General features: G+C 39.8%; 1 protein-coding gene across 2 annotated transcripts in view; it reads right to left on the reverse strand.

Annotated features, from left to right (window-relative positions):
• arhgap15 (Rho GTPase activating protein 15) overlaps positions 1 to 22,194 on the reverse strand; it is a 731,418-nt gene that overhangs the window by 226,020 nt on the left and 483,204 nt on the right. For both annotated transcript variants that reach the window (XM_063048621.1, XM_063048622.1), the window contains exon 11: positions 11,440 to 11,538. In XM_063048621.1, coding sequence (XP_062904691.1) covers positions 11,440 to 11,538 — 99 coding nt within the window. The remainder of the gene's footprint in view (positions 1 to 11,439; positions 11,539 to 22,194) is intronic.

A 22,194-nucleotide genomic window follows, 5' to 3' on the forward strand; every position in this document is an offset into this window, starting at 1 on the left:
TCTGTCACTTTTTTGCCTATTCTTCCAATTTATCTAAGTGCTGCTGCAATTGCATTGCTTCCTCAGCACTACCTATCCCTCCACCTATCTTCATATCATCTGCAAACTTTCCACAAACCCATCAATTCCATTATCTAAATCATTGACAAACAATGTGAGAAGTAGCAGTCCTACTACTGACCCCTGAGGAACATCACTGGTTACTGACAGCCCAAACAGAAAAGGCCCCCTTTATTCCTACTTGCCGCCTCCTGCTTGTCAGCCATTCCTCTATCCATGCCAGTACCTTTCCTGTAACACCATAGGATGTTATCTTGTTAAGCAGCCTTTTGTGTGGCACCTTATCAAATGCTTTCTGAAAATCCAAGTAAGTAACATTCACTGCCTCTCCTGTGTCCACCCTGCTTGTTACTTCTTCGAAGAATTCTAACAGATCTGTCAGGCAAGATTTTCCATTCCAGAAACCATGCTGACTTTGACTTATTTTATCATTAGTCTCCAAGTACCCTGAAACCTCATGCTTAATAATAGATCTCAACACACTCTCAGCCACTGAGTTTAGGCTAACTGGCCTATAATTTCCTTTCTTTTGCATTCCTCTCTTCTGGAGTGATATTTGCAATCTTCTAGTCCTCCAGGACCATGCCAGAATCAAGTGACTCTTGAAAGATCATGACCAATGCATCTGTTATCTCTTCAGCAACCTCTCTCAGGACTCTGGGATGTAGTCCAACTGGTCCAGGTGAACTATCCACCTTAAGACCTCTGGGCTTGCCAAGCACTTTTTCCTTTGAAATAGCAATGATATTCACTCCTGCTCCCTGGTACTCACGGACCACTGACACACTGCTAGTGCCTTCCACAGTGAAGACTGATGCAAACATTAAATTCATTTGTCCCTTATAGCTACCTCACCACCATCATTTTCCAGTGGTCCAATATCAATTCTCACCTCTCTGTTACTCTTTACATAACTGAAAAAACTTCTACATATTATTGGCTTTCTTCTTTTCCATTCTTATAGCTTCTTTAGTTGCCTTTTGTTGGATTTTAAAAGCATCCCAATCATCTAACTTTTCACTCACTTTCTCTACCTTATATGCCCGTTCTTTGGCTCTTACGCAGTCCTTAACTTTCCTTGTCAGCCACGATTGCCTACCTCTGTCATTTGAGAACTTCTTCTTCTGTAGAACATATCTATCCTGTGCCTTGTGAACTATTCCCAGAAACTTCAGCCACCCCTGCTCTGCTATCATCCCTGCCAGTATCCTCCTCCAATCCACCTGGGCAAGCTCCTCTCTCATGCCTCTATAATTCCCTTTATTCCATTGCAATACTGATACATGTGACTTATGCTTCTCCCTCTAAAATTGCAGTATGAATTCAATCATGTTATGATCGTTGTCTCCTAAGGGTTCCTTTATGTTAAGCTCTCTAATAAGATCTGTGCTATTACACAACACCCAATCTAAGATTTCCTTGCATATGCTCAAGCACAAGCTACTCTAAAAAGCCATCTAGTAGGCATTCAACAAATTTGCTGTCTTGCAATCCGACACCAACTCAATTTTCCCAATACCCTTGCATATTGAAGTCCCCTATTAAAATTGTGACATTACCCTTATTATAGCATTTTCCAGCTCACTTTGCAATCTTAACCCCTTATCTTGGCTGCTTTTTGGAGGCCTATATATGATTCCAATAATGTTTTTTTCACCCTTGCAGTTTCTTAACTCCACCCACCAATATTCAATATTCTCTGACCTTCCGTCACCTAACAGTTTAATTCTATCTCTTACCAACAAAGCCACACCACTCCTTATGCCTTCCTGCCTGTCCTTTCCTTTGATATTAATCTCCCAACTATGGCCTTCTTTCAGCCACAACTCAGTGATGCCCACAATATCATACCAACCAATCTCTAATTGTGCCATGAGTTTGTTCACCTTATTCCAAATGCGATGCGTATTTAAATACAGCACCTTCAGTCCTGCATCCTTCACCCTTTTGAATTTTGCCTCTGTGGTACAATTTAAGATTTGGCTCTGTTTGCATTTGTACCCAATCATTGGCTTGTCCTTCCTTACATTCATGTTACACCCATCATCTACTTGTAAACCTGCTGGCTCATCCTCAGCTGTATCAAACTTGTTCCCATCAACCTGCCATATTAGTTTAAATCACTCCCAATAGCTCTAGTAAACCTGCCCACAATAATATTGGGGCCCCTAGGATCCAAGTGCAACGTGTCTCTTTTGTACAGGTCACACCTGCCCCGGAAGTCGTCCCAATAATCCAGAAATCTGAATCCCTGCCACCTGCTCCAATTCTTCAGCCACACATTTACCTGCCACTTCATTCTATTCCTATCCTCACTGGCGTGCGGCACAGGCTGTAATCCTGAGAATACTACCCTTGAGGTCCTGCTTCTCAGCTTCCTCCTTAACTCCCTGTATTTTGTTTTAAGGACTCCCTCTCTTTTTCTACTTATGTCATTGGTACCAATATGTACCACGACTTTTGGCTGCTCACCCTCCCTTTTCAGGATATTGTGGGCATGTTCAGAAACATTGCGGGCCCTGGAACTTGGGTGGCAAACTACCATCCGGGTTTCTTTATCACATCCATAGTATCGCCTATCTGTTCCTCTAACTATTACTGCTGTCTTCCTCTTCAGTTTCCTACCCTTCTAATCTGGGATGATCTGCTCTTCATATCAGTTGCAGAAAGTTTGGAATCATTTATAACAACATTAGTGGACTAAATGATTCAGCATCTATCCCAAGGGTTCCCAACCTGAGGTCCTCAGTCCCTTTGGTTAAGGGTAAGGGACCAAGTATAAAAAAGGTTGGGAACCCCTGAACTACCTCCAACAGGATGACAACCTTATCATGGGATTTGGAGACTTGCTTCCTTTAATGCCCTGGAGAGTTATGTTGACTGGAGTCAGGGCTTTATGCTTTGGCTCTTGGTAGGGTCACCCATGCTAAACAGTTCAAAGAGTTGAGGCCATATTAAGAGTGGTCCACTTGTCCTCCAGGTTCGAGGGTTCATCTCAGGGCTAATAACCCTGACTGGTCAAAACAGGATTGCTATGGAAACAGCAATGAAGACTCCTAGTATTGCATATCTGCATGTAACGGTGCATGGTTAAGGACAGACAGAGATGGAGGACTTTCATTCGCACCCTAAACACCATAATGCATAATGGGCAGTTACTAACTAACTAATCCTCACCTATACTATCATTGTTTTGTCTGAACTTTTAACTCATGTAAGAAATAAGTAATATAAACATGAATTTTAATTTGTTCAGATGATCAATAAAAAGTTGATCTGATGAATATTAACATTACAACTAGTATCTCTGTTCACTCGTTCCAGGTGTTGCATACCACTGGAGATTAAACCTGTCATACAGATAACCATGTCATTATAAAAAACAGAATTTACAAAAAAACAGTGAAGAGAGTCTTTACTGAATTACAAGGAAATAAAATAAATGCTGACATATTCTGTGAAAGCAATCACTGATGTCAGTGGTAGGGAAGTTACTGGACAGAACTCTTTGGGATACAAATTATGAGCTTTGGGGAAACTATAGGCTAATCAGAGAGAGCCAGCATGGCTTTGTGTGGAGCAAGTCTTGTCTTACTAACTTGATTGAGTTTTTTTGACAAAGTGATGAGAATGATTGATGAAGTTAGATGTGGGAATGTTGCATACATGGATTTAAGTAGGGCATTTGACAAGGTCCCACATGGGAGGCTCATCCAGAAGATTAAGGTGCATGGTATCCATGGTAAGTTGGCTGTTTGCATTCATAACTCGATTGCCCATAGAAGTCAGAGGTTGGTGTTTGAAGGGACTTATTCTAGCTAGAGGTCCAGCGATTAGTGGTGCTCTGCAGGGATCTGTACTGGACATCTGCTGTTTGTGATGTGTATATAAATGACCAGGATGAAAACGTAGACGGATGGGTTAGTAAGTATGCAAATGATATGAAGATTTATGGTGTTCTGCATAGCATAGATGACTGACAAAAAATACAGCAAGACATAGATCAGTTGCAGATATGGGGAGAGAAATAGCAGATGGAATTTATCTTGGTGAAATGCGAAGTGTTGCACCTTGGCAGGTCAAATGTAAAGAGACAGTGTACTGTTAAGGAAGAGACCCTTAAAAGCTTTGAGGAGCAGAGGGATCTTGACACGCAAGTTCACAGCTTCCTGAAAATGGCTACATAGGTTGATAGGATGGTTAAGGAGGGTTGCCTGACTTTATTAGTTAAAGCATTGAGTTAAAATGTCAGGAAGTTATGTTGCAGCTTTATAAAACTCTAGTTAGGCTACAGCATAACATATTGCATACAGTTCTGGTCACCCCCTTTACAGGAAGGATGTCGAGGCTCTGGAAAGTGCGTAGAGGAGGTTTCCCTGGATGTTGCGTGGTTTAGAGGGTGTGTGTTGCATTATAACTAGAGGCTGGACAAACTTGGGTTGCTTTCTCTGGAGTGGCAGAAGCTGAAGGGATTTCAATTAAAGAGTATGAGAGGCATAAATAGACAGACAGTATCATTTTCCCAGGTTTGAAATGTCTAGTGCCAGTGGGAATTTATTTAAAGTGCGAGGAGGTAATTTTAAAGGAAAATTTTAAGGCAATTTTTTTTACAGAGAGAGTGGTGGGTGCCTGGAATGCCCTGCCTAGGGTGGTTCTGAATGCTGATCATTAAGGACTTTTTAGATACATTTAGATTGGCATGTGAATGTGAGGAAAATGGAGGGATCTGGACATTTTGTAAGCATAAGGGATTAGATTAGTTAGCCATTCATCTGAAGGGCCTGTTCCTTCCGTGCTCTATGTTCATTCAGAGATACAACCTGATTACAGCCCTTTTCGCTCAATGAATCCACGCTACTCATTTACACCCATGTGACCAACTGGCCTACTAACCTGTACATCTTTGGACTGTGGAAGAAAGTGAGGCACACAGTGGAAACCCAAGTGGTTACAGGTTAAGGACAACAGTGGAATTAAGCCAGGGTTTCAGACACTATAATAGTGTTATGCTAACTGGTACACTACTGTGCCTGCCCCAATCTTAAAGGAGTGACAATTAAGATTGTCATTCAATACCTCAGTTTAAAATTTCACATCTTTCTTTTCTAATCTCTTCATGGCCTTACCATTCCATATCCCTAAAATCTTTTTTCCCCCTCACCCCCTGGAGGAATCTTGCCTTTCTCCAGTTTTGTTCTCATGCATTTTCCCCTTACTTGCTGCGCCATAGTTTACAAAGCTTTGAGATATTAGGGCCCTCAACTTTAGATTTCCATCCTAGGACATCAGCTCTGAATGAACCCTCGGTTTAACCTCAACAATCAATATAATCAATACCTGATCTCCAAAATACCATATATATTAAAGAATTTTCATAGGTACGGTATGCTCTAATTTCCTTCTCAGTTCTGAACAAGGGTCTTGGCCCAAAACATCAACTGTTTGTTCTTTTCATAGATGCTGCCAGATCCGCTGTGTTCCCCCAGCATTTTGTTTGTGTTGTTCTGGATTTCCAGCATCTGCAGAATCTCTTGTGGTTATGCTCTAATTTTACATTTTCATTGGTCATAGCATAATGAAACTGAGTCAGGACAAATTATATACATGTTCAGTAGATAACAGAAAATGTTACAGAATGTAATTCATTTGGACCATATGCGACATATATTTTCAATGGAACTCTATTGTAGGAAATCTAAACACAAACTGATTTAAATTAAGGCTTTTTTTTGTGTTTCAAAGTTAAGTCAAAGCCAAGTTTCTTGCTTAATATCCACTTATCTTGGCACAGACAGGAGGTATTTGTGACACTGTCAGGATTGGAAGTGGATACTGAAGGGACGTTCCACGCTGGATTTACTCCAATAACAAATTGTAGGCGGCACGGTTGCATAGTGGTTCGCACAACGCTTTACAGTACCAGCAACCGGGGTTCTATTCACGCCACAGCCGGTAAGGAGTTTGTACATTCTCCCCGTGACCATGTGGGTTTCCTCCCACAGTCCAAAGACGTTAGTAGGTTAATTGGTCATTGTAAATTGTCCCTTGATTAGGTTAGGATCAAATTGGGGTTTTCTGGGTGGCATCGCTTGAAGGGACAGCAGGGCCTACTCTGCACTGTATCTCAAATAAAAAATAATCAGGTATTGTGAATATCCACGTTCAGAGCATCCAAGCTCCAAAGCAAAATTCAAGACTTGAAAACAAATTTTAACTGAAGCATTCTCTATGAAATTTTTGAATTTGTTGTGTTTTTGGTCTATGCCTGAAAATACTGATACACTTTGAAAACTTCAGCTTTTCTGTGACTCATTATGACAAGTTCCTTGCATCGTTGTAACTCTCACCTCATTTGGTGACTTACAGTGAAATCAAAATGAGATACCTCCCCCCTCTACTTGCTCAGCGAGTTGATACAGTTGGCGGAGAAAAGCACTGAAAAAGTACACCAAAAATGTTCAGTCATTTAACTCTATCAGTGTAAGAAAAATGCAAAATATTGCATCCTTTCAAGGAAACTAATATTTACATTGGACAGTAAAAGAAAAACAAGCTAGTACAATTTGACATAAATAAATAAAAAAAATTTATGATGACTATTCTTCGTTTTAAAACTTGCCAGAATGGATACCGAGTGCAGTAAATGTGTATTGCCTTACATTTTACTATTCTCCATGAGAATGCACTAACTGAAGAAAAGCTTTCTTTTATGAATGCCAACTCCAAATACATTCTTAAAATTGTGGGGCTGTTTTAGCTTTCTTCGTTAATTTAGTCCAACCTGATGAATTCTGCATCTTAATAAATGCCTTCCAAAACAACATTTGTGTATCGGTATAAGAAAATAAACATTCGCCTCAATTTTGAAAGCATTTTCTCATCAAAATGACAATGTTTACTGGGTCAATTTCAATTTGCAGAAAAAAATGTAATAAAAAAATTTTCCTGTTGAAGCATCAAAGTTAAAAACGAACTGTCTCTACATTCCGGATCTGCAAAGACAGCTTTCAGTCACCAGAATGACGATAAAGAATGCCTATATTTTCTTCAAAAAGCCCAAAAAATTGCATTCATAACTTGTGATTCATGTTCAAGTTTATCCAAATATGGTGAGAATACCAGTCCCCATGACGTTCTCATTATAATTCCATGAAGCCAGTGCAAGGAACTGAAAATGAAGCGTTTATAAACCCATACAGAGATTAGCCCTTTGAATTCTGACCCAAAAGTGTTTTGATAAGTTCCCCACTGAGTTTTTGAAAACCCAGAAAGAGATAGTTCCAGAATATGACAATTGTGAAAAGGCTGTATGTATGATTGAGCATTTCAGATAGGAAAGATATTTCCACTCCTTACTGTGGAGAATGTTCTCCCCGTATCACAAAGAATCCAATGTAGCAAATGGCATTGCTGACAATAGTTGGTAAGGACTCAGAAGAGCATGAAAGTTTAAATTCAAAGACTCTAGTGGAAGGTTTACTGAGTGGCTATATTAGAAATCGAAAATTCTGGAAATACCAGCAGGTCAGGTCACACCAGTGGGAAGAGTAACAGAGCTAATGTTTCAGAACAGGAAGGAGACAAAAGGAGCTTATTAACTGCAGGGAGAGTGGGGCAGTGGGACTGGATACAACTGGAGTGACCATGGAGATACTTTGTAAACAAGGTGATCTGAGTAATAAATACATTAGAACAGTTATAGAGTCAGATTGACAAAATTAAGAGTAAGGTGCAAAATGCCAGGCAAGAAGATATTACCAACCGATCTTCCACTCCTCGAGGGAAAAAAAGGGGAAAATAAACAAGCAAAATTATTATTGCAGACAGACAACTGATGCAGGTATAAATCAAGTTATTGAAAGCAGCAGAAATCACAATTCAGTTCAGAAAGCTGCCAAGTGACCAGAGGGAAGATCATGTGCTGTTCCTCAAGCATGCCTTGGGTTTCATTGTACATATAGTAGCAGAGTAGTGGGGTGGAGATACGTCTCCATGAAAGGAGATGTAAGGTACTGCTTCCCTCTATTAGAATGCTGATCACCACTGGGAAAGGTGTAGCACCTGCTTAGCCTCCCCCATGAACCTCCCCTCCACCCCTGAATCCGGACCACATGAAACCATGGGAGCAAGTGGTAGATGTTCGTATGAGCAACAGGTGCATATCACAAGTCCTGGTTATGTGACCACTGACACCACACAAACAATCTCTGAAGGGTATCAATAATGACAGGGGTCACCTGTCTTGTGAAGACACTGCCCAGAAGAAGGCAATGGCAAACCCTTTCAGTGGAAAAATTTGCCGAGTACAATCATGGTCATTATTGCCTACGTTATATGACAAGGCACATAATGCATGAACTGTAACAGAAGGCCAGAGACTGTCTGATCAGAGTGAGAGTAGGGTGGAGAATTAATGTGACAGACAACAGGAAGCCTTGGGTCACTCCTGCAGAATGAATACAAATGATCTGCAAAACATTCACCCAATGTGCAATTGGTTTCTTCCACTGTACAGCAGAGCACATTGTGAACACCACATGCAGTATACAAGATTAGAAGAAGGGCAAATGACCACAGATTCACCTGATAGACTTTTTGGCTCCCTGGACAGTGGGATAAAAGTAAAAGAACAAATACCGCAAAGTTTGTGGTTTAAATGAGAAGCGACATGAGAAGGTGGGTGGTGGTTGGTGTAAATGGAAAAGCATACCGGGGAGGCCCAGAGGGAACAGTTCCTGTAAAATGCTGAAAGGGGGAGAGAGGAGAAGGTATGCCTAGTGGTGGAAATAGCAGAAATATAAGAAGGGCAGAGAATGATCTGCTGAATGCAGGGACTGCTCGAGTGAAGGCAAGGACCAGGAACTCTATCTTTATTCTGCTGAGGGAAAGGAGCTGGAAGCATTCATGTCAAATTGTTTTAGACCGTTAGCTGCCTTAACTCAACCCTTTGAAATTCCTTCCTAAATTGACAACCTTTATTTTCAAAATCTGTCTCGATTGCAGTTGTAGCCTCTTCTCATCGGTTGAGGGGTAGTTTTTTCAGTCCATTTTTTTCTGACCTTCTCCCCACTGTAAAATGATGTGGAAAGCTGTCTATGTCAAGATAATATACCAATTGCGAGCTGTTGTATTTGCTAATGACAAGTTTATTTCTGAAGCTGAAAACTGTAGTCGAGCTAAACATCTACCTGGAATCACATCATCTGCAATTCTGTGTGTATAATGAAATAGAAGGCTTGTACATTTCACAGCTTCCCCAGTATCAAAAGGAAATAATCTATGAAATGATTAGTCTTCAGATTCTCAAGACAGTATTAAAGAGCTTCACAGTCAAGGAATTATTATTGAAGTGTAGTTGCTCTTGTTATGAAGGTAAATGCACCAGTAAGGTACTTACAACATCAAATGAAATGAGTGACAAGTTAATCTGCTTTTGGACAGGAATATTGGATATTAGGAGAACTCGCTTGTTTTGATTAATCAATGCCAAGGGATCTGTTTCATCCTTATGGTCCTGGATGCATATCTCATTTGAAGGATATCACCATTGACAAAGGGACATGATTGCCCAATTTTAATTAGTGCCAATATACTTGGTGTCACCAGAATTTGCAAGATAAGTCAGACTCCTGGTGAAATGAATATTTACCTTTGGTGATCCCTTCAGCAAGCAATTCTGCTATTTAAAAGCAACTTCATTCCTTTTCATTGGAGGGCTTAACTGTTTCCCCACCTTCACTGTTGTCAAATTTTGAAGATTTCTAATTAATCCCTGTGTTTTTGACTCACAGACTGAAGATTACTTGACTTCTAAGTGAGGAGTATTAGCATATCAGCCAAGTTGATATTGAGAAACCAAATTATATTGTCCATAAATTTTATTTTTTACTCATTTACAAATATTGCCAAATGACATAAATTAGAGAAAAGTAAGTCTTGACTGGAACTCTATCACCAGTGTGACAGTCTTGTTGCAGATACTGACATTGTTGTGACTACGAAGAAGTTATAAGACTGGTGTCCACTAGTAGCTAAGAGCATTAAAAACACAGGAAGTTGAGGCAAGGATAATCTACTCAACTCTTCTGGCTTACTCAATCATTCAATGTTATGGTTGATTCTGCAGTTCTATTCCTAGCTAATCACAATATCTTATGGCAGTCCACTGGTGTCCAGATCAAGCTCTAGTTTCACTATATTCACCAGCTAAGCACCCATAGTCTTCTGGGAGTAAAGAATTTTGAAAAAATTCTGAAACCACTTCCAAAGTTAATCATAGACAGTTTTATAAAGCTGAGATTGGTCCTGGGGTTGTCCACAGCTGAAACAGATTTATTTAAGGTTCTGTATATTCTGGCTAATTTAAGATGAAAAATGGGCCTGAAGGAATTTCTGACCTTTATCTTTTTTGTCCCCAGTAAATAATTAGTAAGGGAATCATCTAATACTCCCTTAAACTTCCAAGTAAGGTTTCCCCACAACACCATATTCAAGTAGTATCTCGTGCACGACCTGCAGACTGTTGTACATTATAATCAGTGTCGATAATACAAATGGTGCCAATGTGCACCAGCACATTACAAGTACTGAACACAGATTTCACTGAATGGTGATACACAAAAAATTATTACGTCTGATGCTAGCTATAACACTTTATAACTATTTTATTTTAATTGCATACAAGAATAAATCTTTAATATCCAGGCTTTTCAGTGCATATCACCTGATGCGAATCTCTGATTCACCTTGGATAGTTGCTATGCATGTGCTGGGTAAATAACATTTTGTTTCTGCTGCATGAACAGACTCAGAATTAGCTCTGAGTAGTTCCTCCAAGCAATTGTATTCACGGTGTTCTTTGCTGACATAAAGTGATTGTGATGAAGTACAGTTGCCAGATTGAACCAAAGGCAACTTATTAACAGAGCTTAGTTAAAACTTAATGAAAGATATTAAAGTTATTGTTATTGACAAGTTAGAGTTCACAGGCAGATGAGCTAATGAGTAGTGCCAGAAAAAATATCACCCACCCTCCAAATCATCCAGCAGCCCTGTGGGATTAGTGAGCTAAAGTGCTTGTCTAACATTTTAATAGTGCCTGCTCATTGTCTATTGTGGACAAATGTTTATACTTCATATAAACTGTCATCATATCATTGCTAGCTCCCTTTCCTTCACTTTGGCAAATGTCCTGAATCCTGGTGCAGGGAAAATACTCTAAGTGACTATTGAGTACAGTGCAAAGAAGAGTAGAATAAATCTTCCCATAATATCACAAGTTACCTCAGGATAACCTCACACAGTCAGGAAATTTGATAGTGTCATTAGTAAGCAATTCTATTGAAAGTTGCAAACAAGCAATGATAAACAGAAGCCTACCTCTTTTTTCCACAGTCTCGATGCAACGTTTCACAAATTTTGGAACAGTAGTTCCCTCACGCTTGCAGAGGACAGCAAGGTGGCAGCCAAATACACGATCTGTTATAAAATACAAACACACAACTTGAATCAATCAAAGGACAATAGCTTTAATGATGCTGGATTTTTTTTTCTGATTCTGTTGCTAAGTTATCCGATTTCTCTGGCATTTTCAATTGTCACTCTGAATCAGCAGCAATGTCATCACCAACTGAATAGATATTAATAAATACTTTAATCTGCATTGTAATTATTGTTGGAGTACTGAGCAATGTAACTAAATAGCAGGTGATTTGATAAAACTATTATTTCCAAATTGGTTAAAGTCACTTTTAATTGGTTTCTGTTTCTATCATATTTTACTGCCTACACACTTATAAAATCTCTTTCAAATATGTGGGCATTTCAGTAAATTGAACGTTTGCATTGAAAAATAATGATTCAAGTTTGTGATATTTCAAAATGCTTATGTAAGTGCTGTTTATTTAACATGAAGTAAATTTGAACTCTATTCTATTAAAGCATAAAACAATAATTCTTATCACATCAGCTATGATTATGATAGGAATATAGATAGGGTAACTGCAAGCAGGCCTTTTCCACTGAGGTTGGATGGGACTACAACCAGAGGTCATGGGTTAAGGGTGAAAGGTGAAAAGTTTAAGGGGAACATGAGGGGAAGCTTCTTCACACAAAGGGTCGTGAGAGTGTGGAATGAGCTGCCAGCAGAAGTGGCGTTGCTAGTTAAATTTCAATGTTTAAGGGAAGTTTGGATAGGTACATAGATAGTAGGGGTATGGAGTGCTATGGTCACGATGCAGGTCAGTGGGTGTAGGCAGTTTAAATCATTTGGCATGGATTAAGTAAGCTGAAGGGCCTGTTTCTGTGCTGTACTTTTCTATGACTCTGTAAGGTATCATAGAATAACAGAATTGCTATGAAACAACAGAATAGCTAATTACTCTAAACAAAATACAAATTGGACAATCTTGTGACAGTTTGAGGTTCCTCGTGCATGAAGTAAAAGCTGAGAAAATTAATTTTAAAACCTGGGCTGAATTCATAATAGGTGACATAGAAATGATTAAATAAACAAAGAAGCTAGTTCTTTACCAAAGAATAACTTCTATTAATACTGTTGTGAAACTAAGCACATTGTTGAGGAAAACAAAACAAACTCACATGCTAGAAATCTGCAAGAGAAAGGGAAAGCGTTGGCAACACTTAGTAGGTCAGGGAATATGTGCAGAAATAGAACCAGGGCTAATGTTTCAGGTTGGAGCTAGCACCCGAAATGTTAACTTTGTTTCTCTTTCCAGCAATATATGGTACTACTTGCCAGTACCAAAATCATGAATAGATCATTTTCTGCAAAAGATATTTAGAGCATCACCCTTTAAATGTCATCTTCTACTCTTTCCAAATCTAAGATCACTCAGAATTCTGCTCCCCACATCCTTATTTAAACCAAATTCAACTTGCTATTTCCCCTGTGATTGTTGAATGGCTGTCTTCTGTTTAAACAAGTCCTTAATGTGATAATTCTTATTATAATTCGCAACTCATTCCATCGTCACACCTGTACCTGTACATATCTCCTCCAAAAATATAATCAATTTGATAAATTTCATGATGTATGCCAGCAATATTTAAACCTGATTCTGTAAAAACTATCCTATAACTGGACTCCTGCACATGTAATTGTTCCACCTCGACTTCCGAGTCTTCAGCTAGCAAAGTCAGATGTTCTGATTGCTGTTCTACTAGACATTCTCTCTGTGAGAGACATTCAGGACCCTCCTTAAAATCCCTTTTTGATCAGGTTTGGTCATCAATCCCAACATCTCCTTCTAAGGTTTAGCCTCAATATCTTGCTGCTGTTGACGCTCCAGTCTTGGATTACGTTTTTGTGCAATGTAAATGGAAATGACTGCTGTTAATTGTGAAGTGATAGCAATACAACAAACAAAGTATTTCAGAACTGAAACAGATGATGCAAGAACCTGGGCTTTAGATGTTATTGTGCCGCACAATGTTTTACAAATGCTGGGTGAAATTCTTCACCAGTTATGCACTCCATGAACTCTTATCACAATGACACTCATCCTCACAGATCTCCTCAGATCCAAATTTAATTCCTGCACAGACTGATGCCGAAATCCCAATCGGTGCCTCTCTTCCTGTAGCCATCCCGGTAATAACTCATAAAACAGGAACCTGATCTTACCAGGCCACTCCATAATGATGCAGCTCATCAATTACCATCTTGCAATATGATAACCATGTAAAGCTAATAAGCATATGACCATTTGAACCTCATGTGCTGTGTAGAGGCAGGGCACTAAGTACATTACTCATTGTCCTCATTCTAATTGGTCAAATTAATAGCTATATATATATATCTACATTTATATGGCGCCATAATAGCGTAGCAATTAGCACAACACTATTACAGTTCGGGGCATTCTGGAGTTTGGAGATCAATTCCGGTGCCTTTCTGTAAGGAGTCTAAGGAATCTTTCTATGTCCTTCCTGTGCAATGTGTGGGTTTCCTCCGGGTGCTGCAGTTTCCTCCCATAGTCCAAAGCTGTACCGGGTAGGCAAGCTGGTCATTGTAAATTGTCCCATGATTCTGTTAGGTTTATTAGGAGTTGCTGGGGCGACATGTCTCAAAGGGCCTGAAGGACCTACTCCGTGCTCTATCTGTAAATTAATCGAATAAAGTAAAATATCTCCATAATCAATCACACCGATAAATTGTGGCAGTATAATGATTAAAAACGAACTGCAAAACTAGTGAATCTAATGCCAAATTAAGTACATTCACAGAAATCAGAATCATGCAGGAATATGACAAGAATATAGACAAAGGAAAAATAAAGACAAATTAAATTTACAGTTTGGGGTTAGATTTAAATTTCATCTGCAGTAAGTACCTTAAGGATTGAGGTTTGATACTTTTAATAGTTATTTTTAAGCACCAGAAACATTTTGAAAGCAATTAATTTTTTTTATCATATACACTTGAAAGGAGAATACTCCACTTTTTGTGGGTGAGTGTACTTCATGTTTATCACTCAAATATAGGCTTCCAACTTTCGTGTTTTAACAATGCAACTGACACTATGCTGAGAAGTCACTGCAATTAAATTTATGCTGGGGTGTATCAGAATAGGATTTTAAAGTTTAACACTGCACCCAAAGGTGCTGCATCAATTGAGACAAAATCACAGTACACTATTTTTACATTACCATCACTCTGGTAGCAAATTATGGCCCACTCATGGAATCATTGAACACAGAAACAATCCCTGCTGACCAAGATGTTGATCTAAACTAATCCCATTGTCTGAGTTTGGCCCACAATCCTCTAAACCTTTCCTATTCATGTATCTGTCCAAATATTTCTTTTAAACATAATTACGCCTGCCTTTTCCACCTCCTCTAGTAGCTCATTCCTTAATCCTATCACTCTCTTTGCAAATCCTGCCACCCAGCTCCTTCCATACTCATGCATTACCAATTACCATTCTCTTCGGAAACATCTGAATATACTGTACTTCAACGGGATTAGAATGAGTCGTTCAAAGCCACAGGGAGTGCATTAGTAACAATACCCAAATATGACCCAAGAAAGCATAAACTCATGTAACATAAAACCCTAGTGTTGCGTAAATTAAAGAATAATTGCATAAAAGTGGGTCAGAAATAGAATTAGACAGCAATGTTTGCTCCATAGAGTAATTGTTTAAAATTTGATTTAGACTCTTGCATACTTTATTACAGACATTTAAAATCAATATATACACAGGGTCTTCTAACAGATCATAATTAAAATAAACACTGATCAAATGTTCATATAGTTTCCCCCTTGATATGAGTAGACATATGTAGCTCAGTTACTTTTCTATGATGGAGCGAATTCTAATTGATCTCCATTTCACTGTCTCAGATCTTTCTCTGATCAATGAGCCATGAGAGCTCTCTGATCACCTTCTCTTGAACCCATTTTTAGCTGGAGTGGGTGCAGCTTTGCCCCTAGAATCTGTTTGGTGATGTCCAGTAAGAACCAACGCACCCCAGGCTTACTGAGTGTCAGAGCTGTCATCAAAAAATTCTCACCTCAGCCATTTAGAAACCAAAGTGAGTGTGCTTAACAATCCTGGAGAGCGATTGCAAATGATTAAATAGATTTAAATAGTTATCCTTTCCATAATTAATTCTTCCATTGACTGAATGGGCTGAATAAACCAGTACTAGAGTAGCATTGCCAAATTCTGAGGGTTTTATTCTAGAAAATCGAGAGACGCCTCTGCTCTTCCTCTGGGCACAAAGGAACTACAGCTTTTAGTGGCAAGTCAGGCTATTAAGTCAGGTTGTGGAAGTGATGCTCCAGAGAATTACAGAAACGAGACCTTCACTAGAAAACATTTAACCTACTTCGGCCAACAGAGAATCCATTTCACTGGTGTTGGGATGGAAGTCTAACTACCAAAGACTAGAGAATCTAAGGTAATTCTTCTTCGACTAAAGAATGTTGAGGGGTGATTTGAAGAGGCATTGCTCAGGACTACTTCTTTAAGAAGTTATGATTCACAAAAGTATTACAGAAAACACTCCAAAAATATCTATCCTGCTCTTTCAAATACAATTCTTCAATGGAATATAGGCTGAGAAACATACTATTACTTAAAATGAAAATAGTCAGTTATTAAATTCTATTGAGAATGTGTATTTGCCTAGAGATAATGCTGGACTGAAATTTGTCTTTTAATTTGTTTTGAAGTATTTGATTCAAGACATCAGTTTTGGTGCCAATTCTTCTAGTCCTTCTGTATTTAACATACATTATATTAATTACACTAATTCAAAAGTTGGGAAAGAAATAAAAACTTACGGAGTTAAGTATTTCAACTTCTGAGGAACGTAAAATACTTGGATTAAATGGTCATTATTATACAATATGAAGACCATATTTTTGGAGCATATGGAAGCTGTGTAATGGTTACCACTAAAAATTAACCAGTATTTAATAAGTATCCTACTATCCTACTGGTAAATACCCAAGTCTGAAAAAAGAGATGGAGGAACATATCAATGCTACGTGAACAACTTCCAACCGAATTGTCTCAGTGTTTTTCTAAATAGATTAAATTATTGCATCATACTTTCCCTGGGCACATTGCTTACTGCCCAAGAGTATTGAATAAAGCAGTTTCAGAGATTCATTGAGAAATAAGTACAATGTGGAAACAGAAATATTGGCCCACTGAATCTGCACTGATCCTCAAACATCCATTTATACTAATCCTACATTAATCAGTTTTTATTCCCCCCAGATTCTGTCTCTCAGACACACACTAGGGACAGTTAATCTACCGACCTGTATATCTTTCAGACGTGATGGGAAACAAAAGCACCCAGAGGAAACCCATGCGACCACAGGGAGGAATTGAAAACTCCAAAGGTGCAACAAGCATGAACAACTCATGGTGACAGATTGGTGGTGCTTGTGGCTGGAGTAGAGAGTAGAGGATTGGTGAAGAAGTTAATGGGATATATATACTGTATATCAGCTGCACATTGAGGTGGAGAAATGGTAGATGGAGTTTGATCTGCATTTGTGGAGATCAACTGTAAGTGGAAGTGCAAGATTCTTAACTGTGCAGATGAGGAGAGGGGTCCTGGGTTCCAAGAGGATAGCTCCCTGAAAGAGGCTGCAGAAGTTGCTAGAGTTATAAAGAAGACACATGACATGCATGTGTTTTTTAATTGAGGTACAAAGTTTTAGAGTCAGAAGATATGTTGTAAATTTATAAAACTCTGATTAGGGCAAGGTCACATTAGGAATGTCACATTCAAATCCTGTGGCCTCCTTTTTGGAAGAATGTAGAGGCTTTGGAGAGTGTGCAGAAAGAGATTCAATTGGATGTATTAGAGGTCATGTGCTAAAAGAAGAGGTAGGGCAAATTTGGATTCTTCTCTCAAGTACAGAAGAGGCTGAGAGGAGATCTGATAGAACGTCACAAAATTATGAGAGGCATAGATAGAGTAGACTATGAGTATCTTGTCCTCAGGGTTGAAATATTTAAACTAGGGGGCATGCATTTAAGATGAGAGGGTGACATGCTGGGCAAGTTTATTTAATGCAGAATACGGTGGGTACCTGAAATGCACAGCCAGGGGTAGTGGTGAAGGTAAATATGATAGAACTGCTTAAGAAGCTCTCAGATAGTCACATGATTATGCATTTAATAAAGGGCCAGGCAGAAAGCATTACTTTAGTTAGGTGTTTAATTAATTTGGCACAATATTGTAGGCTTTTGCTGTACTGTTCCATGTATTAAAAAGTATTAACACCACTTTTGGGGAACCATGATCATATAATGCAGAATTGTTGTGGGTAGAGTTAAGAAACTGCAAGAATAATAAAATACCGTAATGGTGGTTATATACAGGACTCTGAATAGTAGCCAAGATGTGGGGTACAAATTGCAATGGGAGATAGAAAAGGTATGTAAAAAGAAGAATTTTACAATAGTCATAGGGGATTCCAATATGCAGGTAGTTGGGAAACATGAGGTTGGTGCTGGATCTCAAGAGAAAAAAATGTAGAATGCTTATGAGATGGGTTTTAAGAGCAATGTTTGGTTGTGATCACTAGGAAAAAGGCAATTCTGGATTAGGTGTGTAATTAACCAGATTTGATTAAGGAGTTTAAGCTAAAGGAACCCTTAGGAGGTAGTGATCATAATATAATAGAATTCACCCTGCAGTTTGAGAAGGAAAAGCTAAACTCAGATGTATCAGTATTACAGTGGAGTAAAGGGAACTACGGAGGAATGAAAGGAGCACTGGTCAAAGTTGATTAGAAGAGAATACTGGGAGGGATGAGCGCAGAACAGAAATGGCTGCAGTTGTGGGAGCAATTTGGAAAGTGCTGCATAGATATATCCCAAAGGAAAGGAAGTATTCTAAAGGCAGGATGAGGCAACTGTGGCTGAGAAGGGAAGTCAAAAAGAGCATAAAAGCAAAAGAGTGGGCATAAAATATAGCAAAACTTAGTGAGAAACTAGGTGATATGGAAGCTTTTGAAAACCAACAGAAGGGAACTAAAAAAAAACCATAAGAAGAAAAAAGATGAAATATAAGGGTAAGCTAGCCAATAATATCAAAGAGGATACCAAAAATGTTTTCAATAATATAAAGAGTAAAAGAGAAGCGAGACTGGATATAGGACTACTGGAAAATGACTTCAGAGAGGTAGTAATGAAGGGACAAGGAAATGTGAGACAAACTTACTGAGTATTTTGTGTCAGTCTTCACCGTGGAAGACACCAGCAGAATACGAGAAATTCAAGAGAGTCAGGGGGTAGAGTGAGTGCCGTTGCTATTACTAAGGATAAGCGGCTTGGGAAGCTGAAAGGTCTGAAGGGTGATAAGTCACCTGGACAAGATGGACAACACCCCATGGTTCTGCAAGAAGTAGCTAAAGAGATTGTGGAAGCATTGGTAGTGATCTTTTAAGAATCAACAGATTCTGGAATGGTTCCAGAGGACAGGAAAATTGCAAATGTCAGTCTTCTCTTCAAGAAGGGAAAAGCCAGGAAATTAAAAGCCAGTTAGCCTGACTCTAGTGGTTGAGAAGATGTTGGACTCCAATATTAATGAAGAGATTTCAAGGTACTTGGAAGCACAAGATAAAGTAGGCAGAATCAGAATTCCTTGATAGACAGTCAGTGGATGTTACTTACTTGAATTTTCAGAAGGCCTTGACAATGTGCTGCACATGAGGGTACTAAAGTAGATAAGAACCCATGGTATTAAAGGAAATCTCACATGGATAGAAGATTGGCTGACTGACGGGAGGTAAAGAATGGGAAAAAAGGGGGCCTTTTCTGGTTGGCTGCCGATGACTAGCGGTATTCTGCAGGAGTCGGTGTTTGAACGGCTTCTTTTCATGTTATATGTCATGATTAGGATGATAGAATTGATGACTTTCTGACCAAGTTTGCAGACAATATGAGGATAGGTGGAGGAGAGGTGGCAGTGTTGAGGAATCAGTGAGTCTGCAGTAAGACAGATAAGGAAAATGGGCAAAATTGTGACAGATAGAACATAGAACATAGAATAGTACAGCACAGTACAGGCCCTTTGGCCCACAATATTGTGCCAACCCTCAAACCCTGCCTCCAATATAAGCCCCCACCTTAAATTCCTCCATATACCTGTCTAGTAGTCTCTTAGACTTCACTAGTGTATCTGCCTCCACGACTGACTCAGGCAGTGCATTCCACGCACCAACCACTCCCTGAGTAAAAAACCTTCCTCTAATATCCCCCTTGAACTTCCCACCCCTTACCTTAAAGCCATGTCCTCTTGTATTGAGCAGCGGTGCCCTGGGGAAGAGACGCTGGCTATCCACTCTATCTATTCCTCTTATTATCTTGCACACCTCTATCATGTCTCCTCTCATCCTCCTTCTCTCCAAAGAGTAAAGCCCGAGCTCGCTTAATCTCTGATCATAATGCATACTCTCTAAACCAGGCAGCATCCTGGTAAATCTCCTCTGTACCCTTTCCAATGCTTCCACATCCTTCCTATAGTGAGGCAACCAGAACAGGACACAATACTCCAAGTGTGGCCTAACCAGAGTTTTATAGAGCTGCATCACTACATCGCGACTCTTAAACTCTATCCCTCGACTTATGAAAGCTAACACCCCAGAAGCTTTCTTAACTACCCTTTCCACCTATGAGGGAACTTTCAGGGATCTGTGGACATGTACCCCCAGATCCCTCTGCTCCTCCACACTAGCAAGTATCCTGCCATTTACTTTGTACTCTGCCTTGGAGTTTGTCCTTCCAAAGTGTACCACCTCACACTTCTCCGGGTTGAACTCCATCTGCCACTTCTCAGCCCACTTCCGCATCCTCCCAATGTCTCTCTGCAATCTCTGACAATCCTCTACACTATCTAAAACACCACCAACCTTTGTGTCGTCTGCAAACTTGCCAACCCACCCTTCTACCCCCACATCCAGGTCGTTAATAAAAATCATGAGAAGTAGAGGTTCCAGAACAGATTCTTGTGGGACTCCAATCTGAATGTACTCCCTCCACCACGACCCTCTGCCTTCTGCAGGCAAGCCAATTCTGAATCCACCTGGCCAAACTTCCCTGGATCCCATGCCTTCTGACTTTCTGAATAAGCCTACCATGTGAAACCTTGTCAATGCCTTACTAAAATCCATATAGATCACATCCACTGCACTACCCTCATCTATATGCCCGGTCACCTCCTCAAAGAACTCTATCAGGCTTATTAGACACGATCTGCCCTTCACAAAGCCATGCTGACTATCTCTGATCAGACCATGATTCTCTAAATGCCCAGAGATCCTGTCTCTAAGAATCTTTTCCAACAGCTTTCCCACCACAGACGTAAGGCTCACTGGTCTATAATTACCCAGACTATCCCTATGAATTTTTTGAACAAGGAGACAACATTCACCTCCCTCCAGTCCTCTGGTACCATTCCTGTGGACAACGAGGACATGAAGATCCTAGCCAGAGGCTCAGCAATCTCTTCCCTTGCCTTGTTGAGCAGCCTGGGGAATATTCCGTCAGGCCCCAGGGACTTATCCGTCCTAATGTATTTTAACAACTCTAACATCTCCTCTCCCTTAATATCAACATGGTCCAGAAAATCAACCTCACTCATATTGTCCTCATCATCATCAAGTTCCCTCTCATTGGTGAATACAGAAGAGAAGTATTCATTGAGGACCTCGCTCACTTCCACAGCCTCCAGGCACATCTTCCCACCTTTATCTCTAATCGGTCCTACTTTCACTCCTGTCATCTTTTTTTTCTTCACATAATTGAAGAATGCCTTGGGGTTTTCCTTTACCCTACTCGCCAAGACCTTCTCATGCCCCCTTCTTGCTCTTCTCAGCCCCTTCCTAAGCTCCTTTCTTGCTTACCTATATTCCTCAATAGACCCATCTGATCCTTGCTTCCTAAACCTCATGAATGCTGCCTTCTTCCACCTGACTCGATTTTCCACCTCACTTGTCACCCATGGTTCCTTCACCCTACCATTCTTTATCTTCCTCACTGGGACAAATTTATCCCTAACATCCTGCAAGAGATCTCTAAACATTGACGGTATTTCCATAGTACATTTCCTTGCAAAAACATCATCCCAATTCATATCCGCAAGTTCTAGCCTTATAGCCTCATAATTTGCCCTTCCCCAATTAAAAATTTTCCTGTCCTCTCTGATTCTATCCTTTTCCATGGTAATGCTAAAGGCCAGGGAGCGGTGGTCACTGTCCCCCAGATGCTCACCCACTGAGAGATCTGTGACCTGACCCGGTTCATTACCTAGTACTAGATCTAGTATGGCATTGCCCCTAGTCGGCCTGTCCACATACTGTGACAGGAATCCATCCTGGACAAACTTAACAAACTCTGCCCCACCTAAACCCTTGGAACTAATCAGGTGCCAGTCAATATTAGAGAAGTTAGTCACCCAAGATAACAACCCTGTTATTTTTGCACCTGGAATTTTGATGGAATACAGTGTCAGGAAGTGTAAGGCTATGTATTTTGGTAGAAGGAGCAAAGGCATAGACTATTTTCTAAACACTGCACAAAATAGAAAGCAGACCCAATAGCCAGAACTACAATGTGCATTCTCTGTTGCAGACAA

This window comes from Mobula hypostoma, chromosome 5 (assembly GCF_963921235.1).
Source record: "Mobula hypostoma chromosome 5, sMobHyp1.1, whole genome shotgun sequence".
Taxonomy (NCBI): domain Eukaryota; kingdom Metazoa; phylum Chordata; class Chondrichthyes; order Myliobatiformes; family Myliobatidae; genus Mobula; species Mobula hypostoma.